General features: G+C 41.9%; 1 protein-coding gene and 1 long non-coding RNA gene across 2 annotated transcripts; one reads left to right on the forward strand and one right to left on the reverse strand.

Moving 5' to 3' along the window:
- Window positions 1–1,920: 1,920 nt before the first annotated feature.
- Window positions 1,921–8,266, reverse strand: LOC120606765 (uncharacterized). The gene is made up of 4 exons (XR_005653983.1): window positions 7,882–8,266; window positions 7,012–7,304; window positions 5,778–5,870; window positions 1,921–3,331 (listed from the first exon to the last, which is right to left on the reverse strand). It is a non-coding gene; the product is annotated as an uncharacterized LOC120606765 (long non-coding RNA).
- Window positions 7,423–17,829, forward strand: RFC5 (replication factor C subunit 5). The gene is made up of 11 exons (XM_039868261.1): window positions 7,423–7,620; window positions 9,175–9,239; window positions 9,506–9,642; window positions 10,790–10,869; window positions 11,453–11,526; window positions 12,771–12,930; window positions 13,676–13,757; window positions 14,159–14,288; window positions 14,883–14,960; window positions 16,015–16,069; window positions 17,104–17,829. The coding sequence occupies exons 1-11, from the start codon at window positions 7,553–7,555 to the stop codon at window positions 17,198–17,200; spliced, it is 1,026 nt and encodes a 341-aa protein (XP_039724195.1). The 5' UTR covers window positions 7,423–7,552; the 3' UTR covers window positions 17,201–17,829.
- The last annotated feature ends 72 nt before the right edge of the window (window positions 17,830–17,901 follow it).

Raw genomic sequence — 17,901 nt, forward strand, 5'->3', positions numbered from 1 at the left:
TTAGTTTATTACCTCTGTGTGTCTTTTCCCTGGTGGTCACTTAGGAGTACAGGGAGATGTGAATGAATTATCTTGTTGTCTTGTTCTGATAATACCATATTGCAGTCTTGGAATAACTTTCTAGTCCCACTAATTGTTTTTAAAAAATAACACGATTTTGATTTTGCAAATTTTATCACACCAAGTTCTCCACAGTCGGGTACATAGAGATCTTACCATTGAAAACCCTTCCTGGTGTTAAGCAGATGGATAATTTTGAAATATGTACGTATGGAATTAAGTTCTGTGACTATGCAAATACGCCAACCACTTCCATGGTGTTGGAATTGTGCAATGGAAAACATTTCAGTGATGCCCTTTTATGTGTTAATTTTGCAAAATTTATTCTCAATTATAATTTTAAATCACCTGAGCAACAGAAGAAAATTAGAAGTTGTATAAAAACCAAGAACTTATTTAAATTTCGCATTAAGAAAACATTTTTAATTAATTGGCACAAACTGAAGATAACCCATATTTAACAAGCCAGTTCTGGTTGACATTTGCCAAAATATGACTTATTGAATGTTGTTTTTGTCCAATACCCCTTAAATTAAGAAAAAAATTAAAGCAGAGGGTATAAAATAATTTACTCCCATTAGACTCAGGAAACTTTAATTAGATACCACTTTAAGAAAGAAATTTGCTTTTGTTAAATGTTTAAAAAAATCTGTACTTTAAATGACCTTTAAATTTCAAGACTTTTTAAGACACAATTTTCAAATCTTTGTATTAATGAACATGCCAAATATTTTAATTTTCGGCACATCTGCCACGTCTCTTCAGTTTGGAACAAGATTTAATTCTAAGGTGACTCCCCTTAAAAAAATACACTTCCTCATAAGTTGAAAGAGTTTTTTTAAATATATTTTGACCATCTACATCTTTGAAGTGCTTAAAATATCTGCAACTTAAAAAATTCTCCTCCACATTGACTTGGGGCAGCCTTGGCTCATCAGTTTTCAGCACTACTCTTTCGCTTTACTTTTCGGCATTGCATTTATTTAAATTATCCGTGTTTAAGTCGCACTGACATTGAACTTGGGCCAAATGCTTTGAAAGAGTGAGTGTAGAGGGACTGCAGGAATGGGATGAAATGTCTATAAATAGCAGTTCTTTGTGTAGCATCTACTGTATAATAAAGTGTTGTGTAACTCTGCCATGCAATGTAAATAATGATAGTAATTTGCATTTTCTTATTACTATTCATCCTCAAATTGAATCTACAGTCTTTTGCCAATATTAAGATCTATTTCTCCCTTCATTACATCTCCCAGGGTCCCTACTAGCATGAGAGAGGGGAGGCAAACAGTACCCTTGCTTTGCATCCATATTGTACAACAGGTACACACCTAACTGCCTTCCTGCCTCTGCGTTTTCACCCTCACGAACCCACCAGCAGAGTGGGCCATGGCTGGACCCACACCACACAGAGCCGGGATAATGGAAGGACACTTCCCTCACCTCCTTATTAACACTTCTTTCTTTTCTTTTCTTTTCTTTTTTTTTCTTTCTTTCTTTTTTATTATGACTCCAGAAATTCCAGCCCAGGGCAATTATGCTGGACTTCAAGCAGAATCAGGAAAGATTCCAGAAAAAAAATATTTTAAAAATTTTACCAGCCTGGAGGGCCTATTATTAGTATGATGGAATAATGTGATTGAGAAATTAACTGGACTTATTTTCTACTGTAGACTCATCGCAAAGACTAAGGGAGATTCCACCCCCCCCTACCCCCAAGCAATTAAACCTCATAGTCCTAGGCTGCTGGGTTTGCCTGGCTCAGGGGAACTTGGATGCCCAGGAACTTTGAGACTTGGAGTTGAATTATCAAAATGCTATGTCCTTAGAGGGAAGGAGGTGGAGGTGTTATGTGAGAGAAGAGAAGCCCAGTTCCCTAAGGAATTCCACACAAGGGATGCAGAACAGCAGAGAGGAACAGGATGGTGGGATAAGAGATACATTATGTGGTATCCAGGCCTTATTGACTGAGATGTGCACACACATTGCTTGGAGACCTTGTTAAAATGCAGTTTTGATTCAGAAGATCTGAGGTGGGTCCAGAGATTCTACATTTCTAACAAGATCCCAAGCAGTGTGGATACTGTTGTTCCTGGGACCCCACTTTGAGTAATAAGGGGTGAGGAGTAGGTAGGACTTCAAAGGAAGGGCACAGGAAAGTCTAAAGGTCAAACCCTGTGCCACTGGAAGCAACGGCAAAAATTCTGAGTAGCCGAGTTGTACACTGAGCGAAAGGACACTATTCTCAGCAGAGCTGCCCGTCTTCAAAGGAGTCACTTCAGTCTGTACAAACAGCATCTATTCCGACGGACTACAGGAAGAACTGAAGCCTTACCCATATTTTCTGGCCTATTTATCTACAGCCTCTTAGGCTTCTTAAATGACCCTAGCGAAGAGGAGGAACGCAACTCCCAACCCCCCGTAGACTGGATTTCCAAACTACCTTGGCTTGAGGAAGGAACAGTGGAGGACCTGAGCTAAACATATTTAGTTTAGAAAAATTGAGAAATGTGAAATTTTTTTTTGAACCCAAGTATCATGGAGCAAACTCATGTGAGTTACCGCTTTAATCTCAAACTTAAAGAGAATCAGATTCAGGAATTGATAAATAATTATTTATCAGTTATTCAAATAACAAAAGTTAGAGGATGATGAATAAATGTCCTTAAGCCTTGTTGTGGGGCATTTGGGGGCTTCTGACAAGTAAAGGTAGTTGGAGGATGTAAGTGCCTCAAAAGATCTGAGGACTTAAATTCCTTATCATTCAATGATTTTGCTGTAGTCACCAAAGAAGATAGATCTTCCCCTTATACAGACTCTTCAAATTGCTCTGAGATTTTTTTTCCTCCATCAAGTCCTTGCTTTTCGTTTAAACATGATTTCACCAGTATAAACATATTCAGGAGAAAGACCCAGTTTGATTTTCTTCTGCCAGCATCTTCCAAAGATAGCCTCGCATCCCATTCTCTCATAAAAACAAGTCTTAAAAATAATTGAAGGCAGTAAGTGCTGTGTCCAAAGCCAAGTTCGTTCCAAAGTTGAGAGTAATAAAATCCAGGGCTCCCTTTCCCTAATTCAATTTCGAGAGCAAATGCCTTTCATTGGTAATTTTGTTTGTAACCTCTGATCCTGCCATCTCCAGGACCTGATGTTTTATTAAAGCATTTTCGATCTGGTTCTGATTATATAAGAAAAGTTTGTGCCTATACTCATCAGTGTCTCAATCCGCATGGAGATATCAGCTTGATTTGCCCTCAAGTCTCCAAAAGATCTAAAATCAAGGGAGAAGGTAAGAAGAAATTACTCTATCTTTTGCCCAATCATCTATCTAAACTTGAGAAATCAAAAGTCACATTTTTGCTCGGCCATCAGTTTTTAAAAACCTAGATGCCAACGTTTAACATACAGGAATTTCACACAAAAATCCAAATTTCTAGTTTCTCTTAAAAAATCAGGTTTGGCGACATCTGGCTGCTGTCCCGAATGGCCAAATACTGGTGTAGTGGACATCTGTGATCCTTTGGCCACCAGCATCTGAACCCCTCTACTATGTTCAGGGACTGTTTCCAGTTCACAAGGCTTGGTGGGAGGCCGATGTTATTCTCACCATTTAAACTGTCTACCAGGTACTCACTAGCATGCAACCCAGGCCTGGCCAATTTGACATGTCTCCCCAGGGGCTTTTAAATGCAGCATTAGTTTTAGGAAGAATCCAGTACAGGGGAGAATTGGTGAATTCTTTCTGACAGTAGAAACAGTGAAAGCAACATCCAGATTCTAGGGACCGCAGGGAAGTAGCTTCTGAAGGTCTGCAGCAGTTGCCTTATTGGCTGGGTTCCGTGTAATAATTTCGACCATGGTTTTGGTTCTATGGCCTATCTTTGTCCCGTTTTCCAAGTCAGGTTGTCCGGCCTGCCTCCCACTGATTGTACATTATTTAATATTTCATTGCTACATTCCTTTTCTGCTTAAATCTTCCATCTACAAACTCTACCCCCTTGAGGCAGGACATAGTTTCCACTCAACCCTCCTATATCTCAACTTCCAGGCTACTTATAGAGATGGGAGCTCATAATCCTGGTCTTCATCTCTCTTCTTCCCTTTAAAGTGACAGAATTTTGGCACTGAGAAAGAGGCTGGAGATGGCCTACAGCAAGGATCAACAAAGTAATGAGGAAAGTTTCCTAAAGGTGCCGCCCCTATTTCCCCTGACATCTCATTGGGCAGAACTGGGTCACATGGTCACCCTGTAAGTCAATCAGGAGACCAGGGTTGCTGTGATTGGTTTAGTCTAGGGCAGTCGTTCAACTTTGGTCGAATATTAGAATCATTTGGTAAGCTTTTAAAATGCCAATGCTAGATCCTACCCCCAAAGGCCCAGTTTAATTGGTCTGGCTGGACTTCCGGCATTGGAATTTTTTAAAAAATCCTCAGGTCCTTTCGATGCCATCTCTCTCTCTCTCTCTAGTCCAGCCTCCAGCCCTTATCATTTTACAGGTGCCAATACTGAGGTCCAAAAATATACTAAGTAACTTGACCAAAGGACTATAGCTTCAATTAATAGCAAAAACAGAAACAAACAAAACCGCACCGGTACACAAATGACATTTAATAGGACTCCTTTGTTTTTCCATAACGTGCAGGTGAGTACCCATTCTTTCTCTTAGAAAGTCAAGTCATGGAGAGCTCAAAGGCTGAGAAGCAGTAGAGTGTAGGGCAGTTGTTCTCAAATCTAATTGCATCAGAATCCCCTGGAGGGCTTGTCACAACAGAGAGGGCTGGGCCCACCCCCACAGTTTCAAATTAGATGGGTTTGGGGTGGGAGGAAGAATAATGAACATTTCTAACAAGTTCCCACAGGATGCTGCTGCTGCTGGTCCAAGGACCACACTAGTGTAGAGGCTAAGAGCTTAGGCTATAAAATCACATTATCTGATTAAGATCCAGTTCTGTCCCCGATATGTAGTCAGAATATGGGCAAGTTATTTAACATGTCTATGTAACCAGGCCAATAGCTTCAGCTTATCACAACAATTGAGTGAGTATAATAAACGTAAAGCACTTAGAACAGTGTCTAGCCTATAGGAATTCTCTAGTGAAAAATCAGCTATTATCATTCACTCATTGAATAATTACTGAGTGCTTCCTTTGAACCAGACACTGTTCCAGGCACCGGGAGTACAGTGGTGAATAAGTCAAAGCCTAGCCTCTCAATTAGCTTCCAATCTACTGTGGATAACCTTGTAAATATATAATATAATGATGTCACACAGAAAAATTCTGCATTCCAAGCAAACTGAATAGCAGTTGCACACAGAGTTTTATGAGAATTTGGTCCAATCTTGTTTGCATCTTCTAGCTCAAGGAATTGGTGGCATCAGGTTTCTAATGCAAAGGCCCCAAGGCAATACGGCTCTTACCATAATGACTGAGTAAGTCCAGGTTATAGCATTTTAGTTAGGATTCTCCGATAGAAAAAAAATATATATGTGTGTGTATATAATTTATATTGATGTTTATGCTTATGTATATTTTAAAATATATTTCTATATTCTATATTACACAATAAACATACTATTAACATATAATGTATTATGTATTAACAATATATATTAATAAGTTATATGTAATAACTATTTTGCATTTTAAATATATTTTTAATTTTTTATATATTCACATTTATCTAATATATATATATATCATAGGAATTAGCTCACATGAATATGGAGGCCAAGAAGTCCCACAATCTGCTGTCTGCAAACTGAAGACGAAGGAAAGTGGGTGGTGTAATTTAGTCTGAATCCAAAGGCCTGAGAACAAGAACACAGGTGTCTGAGGGCAGGAGAAGATGGAAGTCAGATGTCCTAGTTCAAAAAGAAAGCAAATTCACCCTTCCTCTGCCTTTTCTTTCTATTCAGGCCCTCAATGAATTGGATGATGCCCACCTGCATTGGTGCAGGTGATCTTCATAGTCTACCCAAATACCAATCTCTTTCAGAAACACCCTCACAGACACACCCCCAAAATAATGTTTTACCAGCTCTCTTAGCTCAGTCAAGTTGACACATAAAATTAACCCTCACAGGCATAGTCGCACCAGCCAATTCTTTAGGTCTTGTTTGAGAGGGAACATTCGGAACAAGAACAGATAGGTGGACAGCGTGTTAGAAGGGAAAGAGAGAGTAAGGTAGCAATGTGCTGTCACATATGCTATTTCATTTAATCCTCACAATCATTTTGGGGTAGATATTATTGGAAGAGGAGAGAAGCAACCTGCCCCAAGCTAAATGGAAAAAGTGCCATGCTAATGATCTGAACAATTACTATTAGAACTGGCATGGGAGGAAGCAGAGAGTAGAGGAACTGTCATACCACAAGGCACACCTGACCCCCTTCTTCTGAATCCCCAGGCAGGGGCTAGAGTGAAGCCATAACTGCCATCATGTATGTGCCTACGGTCTCCCTATTCTGTTCCTAATACAGGTGACAGCGATGTAATTAGATGCAAGGAGTGGCTACTTCTGGATTAGAACACTCTGACCCCTGCCCAGCTGCATTTCCTCCCAGCATTGTCTTTCTCAACATGTAGAGCAAACAAACAAAATAACTTTATTATGGATTTACTAGACACTCATTGCTGGGAAATACAAATCAGCAAAGTAGAAGAAAATAAAAGTGATCCATAATCCCCTCATCTCAGGAAAAAAACACTACAATTTTCGATCCCCATTCTCTGCAGTAACTTCAGATCATAGGGTCCCTGTCCTCTATGCCTATTAACTAGCCCTTTCCAGTTACACACATTAACCTAATTGGAAGTTTATTTTTTTGTTTTCATCTGGACTTGTTTCTGGAGATTGGTTCTCTAAATTATGTTGGGTGAGGGACATGGATTAGGGAGAGATTGGAGCTGTATGTGTTCGGAGTTGTTTTTCAGTTCGAAGTACTCACCTCCCAGCTTTGGGGCCAGAAGGTTTTTCGAGCCTTTTTTCATCTGGTATCTGTATTCAAGCACTGGCCGTGTTATTTGGTTTTTTTTTTTTTTTTTTTTTTTTAGTGCTGGCAGCCTTCTGCTCCTTTGAACGGCAAGTGTTTGAACTTTGGCAATGACTGGAGTTGGCTTTGGCAACGAGACTTTAATTTGTAATGATGACTGGCGGTTGCAGGGGTGGCTTGGCCGCTCCCTGGCTCCCCTCTCACTGAGCTCAGGAAGCCTCTCTGCACCGGAGAGAGGGCAGCGCGGACTAGAAGCGGAGAGCGGGAGAGAAGTCGGCTGCCCGCGCTTCGCGGTAACCAGGCAACCGGCGCCTTAGCAACAGAGAGGGGCGGGACCGAGAAAGGAAGTCGGAAGCAGCAGCTTAACCTCGCGAGATTTGCTTTTGCGCGCGAACTCTAAGTGCGGGTTCCCGGAGTTAGGTTCGGGCTAGTAGTTGTGCAGGCCCTTGGGGGATGCGACCACCCCAGCCGATCCCGACACCTTCATCACCCCGTCATGGAAACCTCAGCACACAAGCAGCAACAGCAGCAGCCCGCGGCGGCCAAGATCAGGAACCTGCCCTGGTAGGAGAAGGCCCGGCTGGTGCGGGGAAGGGGGTCGGCCGCTCCGGAAGGCAGTAGTCGGGTGGGCAAGTGACCCGGCCCCAGCCGGATCTCGCCCCGCTGCCCCTGAACTTGCAGCCGGGACGGAGCCACAGAGGTTCGCCTTGACAGCCCCAAATCCCCAGTCCCCGTCGGCTCTATTTATGACTTGCCTGATCTCCCTGTCCCCGCCCCCACACCCCGCCCCATTTCTTTTCCCGAAGAGGAAAGCGGCTTTCGCACCTGGGTGACAGCATAGGAGTTTGATCCCGCGTCTTCTAACACTGCATTGCCCACCGTACCAAAATGTCTTCCTCTTCTCTCTTGCCAGAATCTTCGATGCGATTACTGGTCAAATTCTAAACTAGAATAAAAATAACATTTCCTACTTAACTTTTATTTAAAGGGCTTTCTATTAGATTATCAGGCACCCACTAGATGTTTGATCTTTTCAAAGACCATAGGTGGTAGGTATTCTTTATTATTCCAATTTTACAATTGGAGTAATGCAACCAAAATGATTAAATGACTTGCCTAAGGTCCAGAGCTAGAAAATAGGTTTGGATTTGAACCCAAGTGGTCTGCATTAAGAGCTTGGGCTCTTAACCATCCTACTTCTACACCTATGTCCTAATGATGTTTTAAAGACTGATGGGAGTTGTCTTGATTTCTGAAAACTCCAGTCTTGTCTAATAACGAGTTCATTTTGTTTTTATCGTGGTAAAAACACATAACATACAGTTTACAATTGTAACTATTTTATAGCGTACAAGTCAGTGGCATTAAGTAGATTCAGAACATTGTGCAACCATTCTACTATCTAGTTCCCCAATTTTAAATCACCCCAGATGGAAACCCCATACCCAATGATAGTCACGCCCCCTTCCCACTTCCCTCAGCCCCTTGGCAACCACTAATCTACTTTCTTTCTCTATGAATTTGCCTATTCTGGATATTTCATATAAATACAATCAATATGTGACTTTTAGTGACTAGCTTCTTTGTTGTAGTGAGTACCACATTCCATTTACTTTTATGGCTACATAATATTCCATCGTGTGGCTATGTCACTATTTATTTATCCATATATCTGTTGCTCTATACTCAGATATGAATTCAATTTTGAATTCATTTTGAAATAACAGGTACCCATCCAGGTTGGGATTATAGGCAGACAGTTGAAATGAGAGCAGAGTTTATCAACCTCAGCATTTATTGACATTTTAGATTAGATACTTGGGAGAGAGATGGGGACTGTCCTGTGCAGTGTAGGATGTTTAGCGACGTCCCTGGTGCCTACCCACTAGATGCCTATAGCACCTTCCACCCAACTATAACAATTGAAAATGTATCCAGATATCACCAAATTTTCCCTGGAGGACAAAATCACCTCTGGTTGAGAACCACAGGTCTGTATTCAAATTTAAAGGGTTTTGTTTCTCTTCCTCTTTTAGTTAGTATATGAAAGGATTTTTTGGTACATGATAAAATGTTCTTGCATTTATATATTGTAATCCATGCTAAATTGTATTACAGGGTTGAAAAATACCGGCCACAGGCACTGAATGATCTCATTTCTCATCAAGACATTTTGAGTACCAGTAAGCATCCATGTGTCAGTTGCTATTCTAGTTGAAGGACCTGTATACGTTTCTTGGTGATGTTGTCTCTGCTGAGTAAGAACTTCGAAGAATCTGATTTGAACTTTATGGAATGTTGCTATAAACATTGAATCCTTCAGATTTTTTATTTCTGCATCTGCCTCTGATTTGAACAGAGTATTGAAGTGTATTCAGCCCAACTCAAGGGCCCACAGTGAATGAAGCAACTCTCAGAAACTGATGGTGTCTTTCTTCCTTATCCTCAGTTCAAAAATTCATCAGTGAAGACCGACTGCCACACCTGCTTCTCTATGGCCCTCCAGGGACAGGAAAGACATCCACCATCCTAGCCTGTGCTAAACAGCTATACAAAGATAAAGAATTTGGCTCTATGGTCTTAGAGGTAAATAAGAGGACTATTCTTACTGGACAAAGGACTCCAGTCTCTTTAGTTCTGCTGGTTTTGTTTTACTTTACTAATTAAGTTGTCCCATTGGGGGCTGGGAAAGAAGCAGACATAAAAACTTTCAATTCACTTTTTTCTATATTTGGCATTTTGGCCTGGGTTGACATTAGCTAGAGGGCAGTTATAGGGCTAGGTATTTGCTGTTGCCAACTTATACCCACTCAGTGGTTGCTCAGTGAGTGTTCACTCAGTTGCTGGCTACGTCCCACGCGCCCTTCCAGATCACTTCTCCACATCGCTGCACCTGGTTCTTGCCCCAGAAGACTGAGCTGTGTTGACTTCAAGCCCTTTTGCCCTCTGGTTAGGTTTGGTCAGTAGGGGTGCTGGCAGGAGTCAGGGGAAAGAATGATGCTTGGTCCTGCTCTGGGGGTCACCACAGGCTGACAGCATCCCCACCTGCAGGGTACATTACACTGCCTTCTCCAGGTGACAACACCACTCCCCCACTCACCCCATAAGACTTGGGTTGGCAATAGGCCCCAGTAATCCCTGAGTTATTTCAGAGCCCTTGTGGTTTCCCCACACCTCACCACCAACTTTATAAATATCTCTCCATATACTTCTCTTTAAATTACTGAATTTGAGTTTGCCATCTGTTCATTGCTGGGACTTGACTGATAACAAAATTCTAAATATTGTCTATTACAAGAAAAAAGGTCAACTTTTTTTGTTATAGAACTTAGAACTTTACAGCCACTGATGTTCTTACCTCAGTATATTAAAACCTTGGTAACTTCTGGGTTGTTCTAGATGTGGTAGCTAAAATTAGCATCATTCTGCTTATGCCAGAGGTGCTATTCACTATGACCAGGCCAATTAATTATTCCTCCAGAGTATGTCAGTGATTGTCCTTGAGAAGAGGGAGGAAAATCAAACGTTTACCTTTCACAGCATAATGTAATGATCTAGTGAGCTGAGTTTTAAATACAATTGTGATCTTGTTTTTTCATGGTGATTATTTCTTAGTTGTCATTAGACCTGAAGATGGAGCTTGGTGAGCTGGGTTGATGAAAAGCTACACTAATTCATAGATAACACACCAACATGTTTTTTATTTATTCTGGCTTCTTTCTTTCACATTTAGCTGAATGCTTCAGACGACCGAGGAATAGATATCGTTCGGGGACCAATCCTGAGCTTTGCTAGCACAAGGACAATATTTAAGTAAGAAACATTGCGTAATTTCTCTCCCTAGGTATTTTGATCAGAGAGATGATAGAGCCTAATTTTTCTGATCCCCTCCTTTGCCAGTTTGTAAAGGTTAAAAAAATGACTGTGCCAAAAGCATCCATGAAAAACAGCTAAAGTACAGGGTTGGTGGTAAAAAAAAAAAAAATGTTAAAATGCAAATATTAAAATAAAATATAAATCTGAGTCGATATGAGCAAATTCTTGGGAGAAGCACTAACTTCATTTTATTAGTCAACTGAGGCCTGATAAAACATCCTAGGCCTAGATGAACTAGTTTGAATATACACAAAAATGAATTCTGATCAGGATGGATAACTAGGATGGGGTCTAGAAAAAAAGGGTGAAAAGACAGGCATGAGCTCAGGTGGCGGTGACAGGATACAGTGTGGAAGAGGGGTTGGAGGAGTGATGGGCCAAGTCCGCTTTGGTCATAGTTCTGGGAGAAATGGACTCTTATGAAACGGCCTGACAGCACAAATGCGAAGATGTGGATTTGGGTCTGGAAGTTGAAGTGAGATTGAAGAAATCTTTGGATGGTACCATCTGTTTTTCCTAGGAAAGGCTTTAAACTAGTGATCCTGGATGAAGCTGATGCCATGACTCAAGACGCCCAGAATGCCTTGCGGAGAGGTAAGAGCTGCCAAGTACAGTGTGTCGGCCGATGAGCACATCAGAAGGGGAATTAGGAACTTTAGACATGAGAAATGACATGCCTTGTTTTCAATTTTGTTCATCATCCGGCCCAGAGAAATCTCCATATACTTTTCTCCTTGTATCCCATCTGATGAGCCAGAAAAAATATCTCCGTATTGGGGGTTTTCCCTTTAAGCAGCTTAAAGACAAAAACCCTTTTGAGACTTCTGAGTATGACCAGACACTGGTGTTGCATCCTCCTTTTCAGCTGGGTTCAGTTTTAGGGCTGCGAATTTGTATTGTTCGATGGAAGGTTAAGGAAAGTCTTTCATTCCTAAACTGCTGGATAGCCCTTTCTGCTATTGGTGCCCTTAGATGTGAAAGAGCCAAGAAAATAATACTGGAATTTTAGTCACACTCAGAAAACTGACATTACTTCACTGCTTGCCAAGTGACTGATTTGGCAGGGGAGGGGGAGTATGTTGTGATTTTTCTGTCTTAAGGGGCCTGGGGCAGTTAATTTCTTGGAGAGGACATTCACAATCTCTCTCCTTAAAGTAATCATCTAGAGAGAAGGATGATCTTTAGGAGTTCTGGGGAGAAGGAGTGGGTTGGAGCCAATGTTTACAGAGAGGAGGAGGAGGACAGAATATCTTCTGGTCCCAGAAGCTTTGGCAGTCTTTCTTTCGCATCTTGTTCTGGAGAGTGACTGTCAGTCTGGGCAGATCCCTGTGCAAAATATTGGATACCTCCCGAATGAAACGGGTGTCACAAACATCTCTGAATTCAGGTTGTTACTCTTCTATGAGGCTCTAAGGCTTTGAGACAAGGTCCACTGGAAGGTCTGAGAAAAGGTACCCCTTCCTCACCTAGTAGGAGGTGGAGGTGGAGCATCATCAACCTATCAAATAGAGTTTTATGCAAAAGAACAGGAATACTGGATCTCGTATCCTAATGGAATGGGATGGCAGGAGCACCAGAATCATGGCAAATCATAAAAAAGGAAGCATTTTATAAAATACTGTGGGGACACACTTGTCAGCTTTGGAAAGTGGCTGATCTCCAGTCCCGACCACCCCAGTGACACCCACTCTCACGACAGTAGCATCCCCACTTGCCTGCATTCGTCAGTTGTTGTACTTGTTTCCTGTACTCTTCATGTGACCATAGAAAAATTCAGGACGTCTGGGTCCTTTGAAGACTGAGAATGGATGTGAGGAGGCTTTCTTTTCTCTTGCCAGTGATTGAGAAATTTACTGAAAATACCAGATTTTGCCTCATCTGTAACTATCTGTCCAAGATCATCCCCGCCTTGCAGTCCCGGTGCACAAGGTTCCGATTCGGTCCCCTGACTCCTGAACTCATGGTTCCCCGCCTGGAACATGTTGTAGAAGAAGAAAAGTAAGTATATTGAAAAGCAGGAAAGGCGAGGTCTTGGGGACTGAGTGTAGTGTAAGTTGGGATTTGGGATGACTGGCTGGTTCACATTTAAAGGTGATGTTTGTAAATGACTTAGCAGAGTACCGAGCACAGGATAGACATCAGCGTCTGTTAGCTGCTGTCATTTTCTCAGGTATGTCATGGACATTCAGATGTCATCTGGGTCTTGATTCTTCCATTCTCTTGCCCCGGAAGCTGTCCCAGTTTCCTCCTCCTCTTCTTTTGTCATTGGAAACTGCTTGCTGCCAAGTCCCTTCTGCTCAGATGTCTCTAGCCTTTTTTGACTAGAAGGGGAGGTACTGAAATATTACATTCCGTGTAATCAGATGCGAAGCAAGTGGCCAACCTGAGGTATTGCTGATTTGAAAGGAGGTTTTGGCTCTACGATCACACGTCTCACCAGTGCTCTCTCCTCTCCAGAGAACGTAGTTCAAAGCCAGTTGTTCAACATAGCAGTGCTCGGTCCTGACTGAGCGTCGTTCTAGACTTTGAGTGGGCTGTTACTGTTAATGTGAAAGCATCATTGCCCAAAACCAGAGTGAATTCTCGATCCTATAGATCAGGAGAGTATAGTTAACTCCATCCTTCCTTTTTTTTTTTTTCTTTCATTATTTCAAAACCTTAATCATCCCAGGCCTTCTTGTTCCCTTGGTGAATGCCTGTGCTCTCAGAGGCCACTCCATCCCTTCTGCCTGTTTCCTTTCAGAGTTGATATAAGTGAAGACGGGATGAAAGCACTTGTCACTCTTTCCAGTGGAGATATGCGAAGGGCTCTGAACATTTTGCAGGTACAGTGCTACTCATGGCAAATCTCAGGTGGTTGCTTTGGAACAGTTTTTCAAGAAAGAGATAAGCAACAGCACAGCCAGTCAGTAAATTCAGAAATCTAGAACTGGGTAAGACCTCGATCTCATAATGTGCCAGTGGTCTCCCCACCACCTTCGTGTTTGATTAATTGAAAGAATAATCTGTTGCAAACAAGGAGACGATAGGGAAGGGTTGGGCGGCTGTAACACAGCCAGCAAGCTGCGGCATCCTCTGGCGAGGCTGGCCTCACCCGTGTGAACATACAGGGTTGGAATTCTCCTGGGTCCTTGCAGTGCTGCTGCCTCAGCAGCTCCCTCCCGACCTGCCTACAGATTTGGCGGCTGCTTTGACAGCCACTGTGATTTTCTCCCTGTCTGCACAGAGCACCAGTATGGCCTTTGGGAAGGTGACAGAGGAGACTGTCTACACCTGCACGGGGCACCCGCTCAAGTCAGACATCGCCAACATTCTGGACTGGATGCTGAATCAAGACTTCACCACAGCCTACAGAAGTATCCTTTCCCGCGTCCTGCCGACAGTGCGTCACGTGCCCATGCCCTGAACTTGGCCCTAGGAGCTCAGGCTACAGCCAGAACCTGTGCCCTACTGGCAAAAGACAGTTGGCGGTGTGACTCTGGTCAGCTTGTAATGGGAGCAAGATGGCTATAGGTGAAATCAGTACTTGTCTTTAATGCCCCAAAGCTTCACGAGGGGCTCTGGCCTGGGTACAGCTGGAAGCCATTTCACTCACAGATGGGAGAGACGCAGTTAGACCTTAGGATGGAAGATGCAGTCATTTTCAAATGGTCTTTGTTACTCATTTTGCTGTGAAATTAAAAGCTAGGTGTAGTAATATGAAGCCTTTCGGGGAATGCATTTGGCTCTGTTCTCTACTAGACAGATATAGTTATATGTTTTAGAAAGCCCCTACTGAAGATGAAAACATAAAATTAAGAATTGGGGTTCAACATGTACAGTTTCAGATCAAAGAAAACAACTATGTTGGAATTAAAAGCCCTCCTTTCAAAAGTCACCGGGCTTTGGATTCAAAACTCTGCAGCATGTTTGTTCTGGAACTTGTTCCCTTTGCCTTAACTCTTCTTTAGATATTATGGAATTGAAAACTCTGAAGGGGTTGGCGTTACATGATATCCTGACAGAGATACACTTGTTTGTGCACAGAGGTAACTTACATTATTCCCTAGTTTAGAAGCTGTGGAGGTGGCATGCTTTGTAACTAAGGGTGGTTAGAGAGAGAACATGAAACTTTCACTTTTGAAGCAAAGAAACAGTAATGAAAAAGTATAAACCTGACCCCTCATTGTTATTTAAAACTTTGTTCCAATAATACTTGAACCTCAAGAACTGCTGGGGAGAAAGTAGAAACTCCTGAAGCCTAACTATTTCCTCTAAGGGTTTGTATTTTACAGCAATAAGTAGTATGTTTTAATTCACATTTCTAAAAGAATATTTTCCCCACAAGGAGAGAGAGAGAAGATCGATCTGCACGTAAACCAAAGCTGTCTTAACTAAACCGTTTTACGTCCCACACTCGATCGTTTCTTCTATATAGAGAATTGGTTCTCAGTCTCGGCAGCATGTAGGAATCAGTCCCGTCCCGACTAGTTCAGTTGGGGGTGAACTGGGCGTCAGGATTTTTCAGCTCTCCAGGGGATGTGTCGTGCAGCCTTTTGGAAAAGTTCTTCCTCACAGCAGCCAACCGCACAGCTGGGCCCATGATCGTTGGTCCCCAGATCCATGACTAGTCCACTGGTGCTTTTACCAGCCTCTTCCCTGCTGGTGGACGGCACGTTAACTTCTGCCCGAGACCATGGCTGGCTCAAGCCTGCTCTGCACGTGGAAGCTGAGCATAAATCGACTTTTACAAATCAAGGTGGTTTTAAAAATTGGGAGAGCAAGTGAGAACTCAGCTTTCATGTTAACTTACAGAGCTACCCAGTTGCTAAAAGAACAGTGTTGATGATTCTTCTGTGCTCTTAGGATCACTCTGGAATCTAATTTTTCTTTTCTTGGCTTCACTATGAATACTCACAAAATGGAGTGGATAGAAACTGAAAACCTATACAATTTTTACTTCCTTAGAGGTGTGGTATCCAGTGATCTGAGACTTCAAGAAAAGTTGTGTTATTCATTTGACGTTTAGACTCATGCTTCTGGGATTTTTTTAAACAGTAGGGCTTGACAGACCTCACTCATTTGATTTTGTTTTACCCCCAGTTGACTTTCCATCTTCAGTTCGAATACATTTATTGACTAAAATGGCAGACATTGAGTGAGTATTTTCTAATTTTAATTCTCTCTTTTTAATTTGTGGGGTTTTTGTTTCTATTTGCTTGTTTTCAACTTTTTTGTCTAAATCCTTCCTACACGGTACAACGTAGTTTTTGGTGGGATTGAATGAAGCATGCGGAAGGGTTTGAATTGCTTAAAGAACATGTGAATAAACACAAGGACTGGTCCAGCTCAGTCACATGTTTGAGATAAAGCCCTCCAAGGCTTGACCTACACTGGTTCTGGAAATGCTCTTGTTATTTGGGAGGCCCGCTTCCGTTCAGACCTCTAGGTTTGGGGACAATCAGCTACCCAGCTATTAAGGCATTTTGGCATACTAAAGCATATTGGGAAAAGTAAACATAAACTTAATTTTCCACTTTGCCTGGCTCAGTAAACACAGTTATTAACACCCACTGAAAATGGCAGCTGTCATTTAAGTAGACAAAAGTATTGGGTTCAAAATAAGCTGTCAACATAGGCCAACTCTAATTTGCTGTCATTGGCTTTCAGATGTACAAATTAGGTGACTTCTTATCACTACATTGTGAATCTCATTATTCTGCTTTTAATTGTTTAATCACTTGAAAGGTGACAAGATGAAATGCCTGTGTCCTGCTTTACTGATTATATACCACAGAACCACAGATATGTCAACCAAACTTCCCACTGAATTAAGAAGGAAATCTCAATTATAATTCTTCTCAATGTATTTTGTGGGTAAAGAAATAATCCTTAATCTCATAAATTCTGCATATTTATATACAGCTAGAACAAAGTTAAGTTCAGGACACTGCTGTTGATAACACTTTTTTAATTTAATTTTTCCTCACCAATTTGAATCTAATCTGTAAGTGTGTTTAGGGCAGAGAAGAAAATGTTAGGGGACTCATACAAGCTTGATGTCCAGGATCAATTTTTATTACCTCCTACCTATCCTCCAGCAGATTCTGTCTTTGATCTCTTTTGTCGTTTTATCAAAGGGTAGCTGCCTGTGGTGTTCTCTATTCTTACCTTTTGTTTGATTTCTTTTAGGTACAGACTTTCTGTGGGCACCAGTGAGAAGATTCAGCTGAGTTCCCTCATTGCCGCTTTTCAAGTCACAAGAGACCTGATTGTCACAGAGGCCTAGATGCTGAGGATCATTTGCTGCATTTCTCAGGCTCAGCAGTGACTGGAGAACAGGGGACTCAGTTACAGGATGAATTGCTGCCTGAAGCCACAACCACCCCAACTCTTGGAGTATGCCATTCCAGGCATGGGTGGCAGATATAGAAAAAGTACCTTGTTTGTGGCTGTTTGGAGCAGAGATGAACAAAACAGTTTTAATGTACAACTGTCTTATGGCACTGCCCACTTTTGTTTTACGGTGCTGGGAAGGGAAAACCTGCATTTCAGCTGTATCTGTTTTTAGAGTAGGTGTTAATGGATTTCTGGCCCAAACTGCTCTACTCATAAAATGGACTCAGTTCTCTTACTTTAAAAACTGGTCTTTTTATTTCTTCTCTTGAAGTAGAGGAGTTACTAGCAGGTTCCTAATTGTGGTGGGGACAGTAGAGAAAACATCCACTTTAAATTATGCCATTAGGGGCCAGGAGGTTGTACAATACTCGGTTATTTAATGCAGGGAGGGCACATGAGATTAGTCTGACTCTAAACCTGCAACTGCCAGAAGGATGAGGACCTGTGCACAGACGCAGCAGTGTATTTACGCTGCATTCATATCGCTCTTCACAATAAAAATAAAGCAGCTTTCTTGTTGGTTGTGTTACAAGTGACTCATCTGTCCTTAGCCAGTTACAAAGACAATGACTTATTCAACTTGCATCGATA

Source organism: Pteropus medius, unplaced genomic scaffold (genome assembly GCF_902729225.1).
Source record: "Pteropus medius unplaced genomic scaffold, Ma_sr-lr_union100, whole genome shotgun sequence".
Taxonomy (NCBI): Eukaryota; Metazoa; Chordata; class Mammalia; order Chiroptera; family Pteropodidae; genus Pteropus; species Pteropus medius.

Excerpts from the sequence above, each read along its gene's own strand:
- RFC5 (XM_039868261.1), top strand. The coding sequence starts at position 7,553 with ATGGAAACCTCAGCACACAAGCAGCAACAGCAGCAGCCCGCGGCGGCC. Across the intron at positions 9,643-10,789 it reads TTGGCTCTATGGTCTTAGAG|CTGAATGCTTCAGACGACCG; the intron begins GTAAATAAGAGG and ends TTTCACATTTAG. Across the intron at positions 13,758-14,158 it reads GGGCTCTGAACATTTTGCAG|AGCACCAGTATGGCCTTTGG; the intron begins GTACAGTGCTAC and ends CTGTCTGCACAG.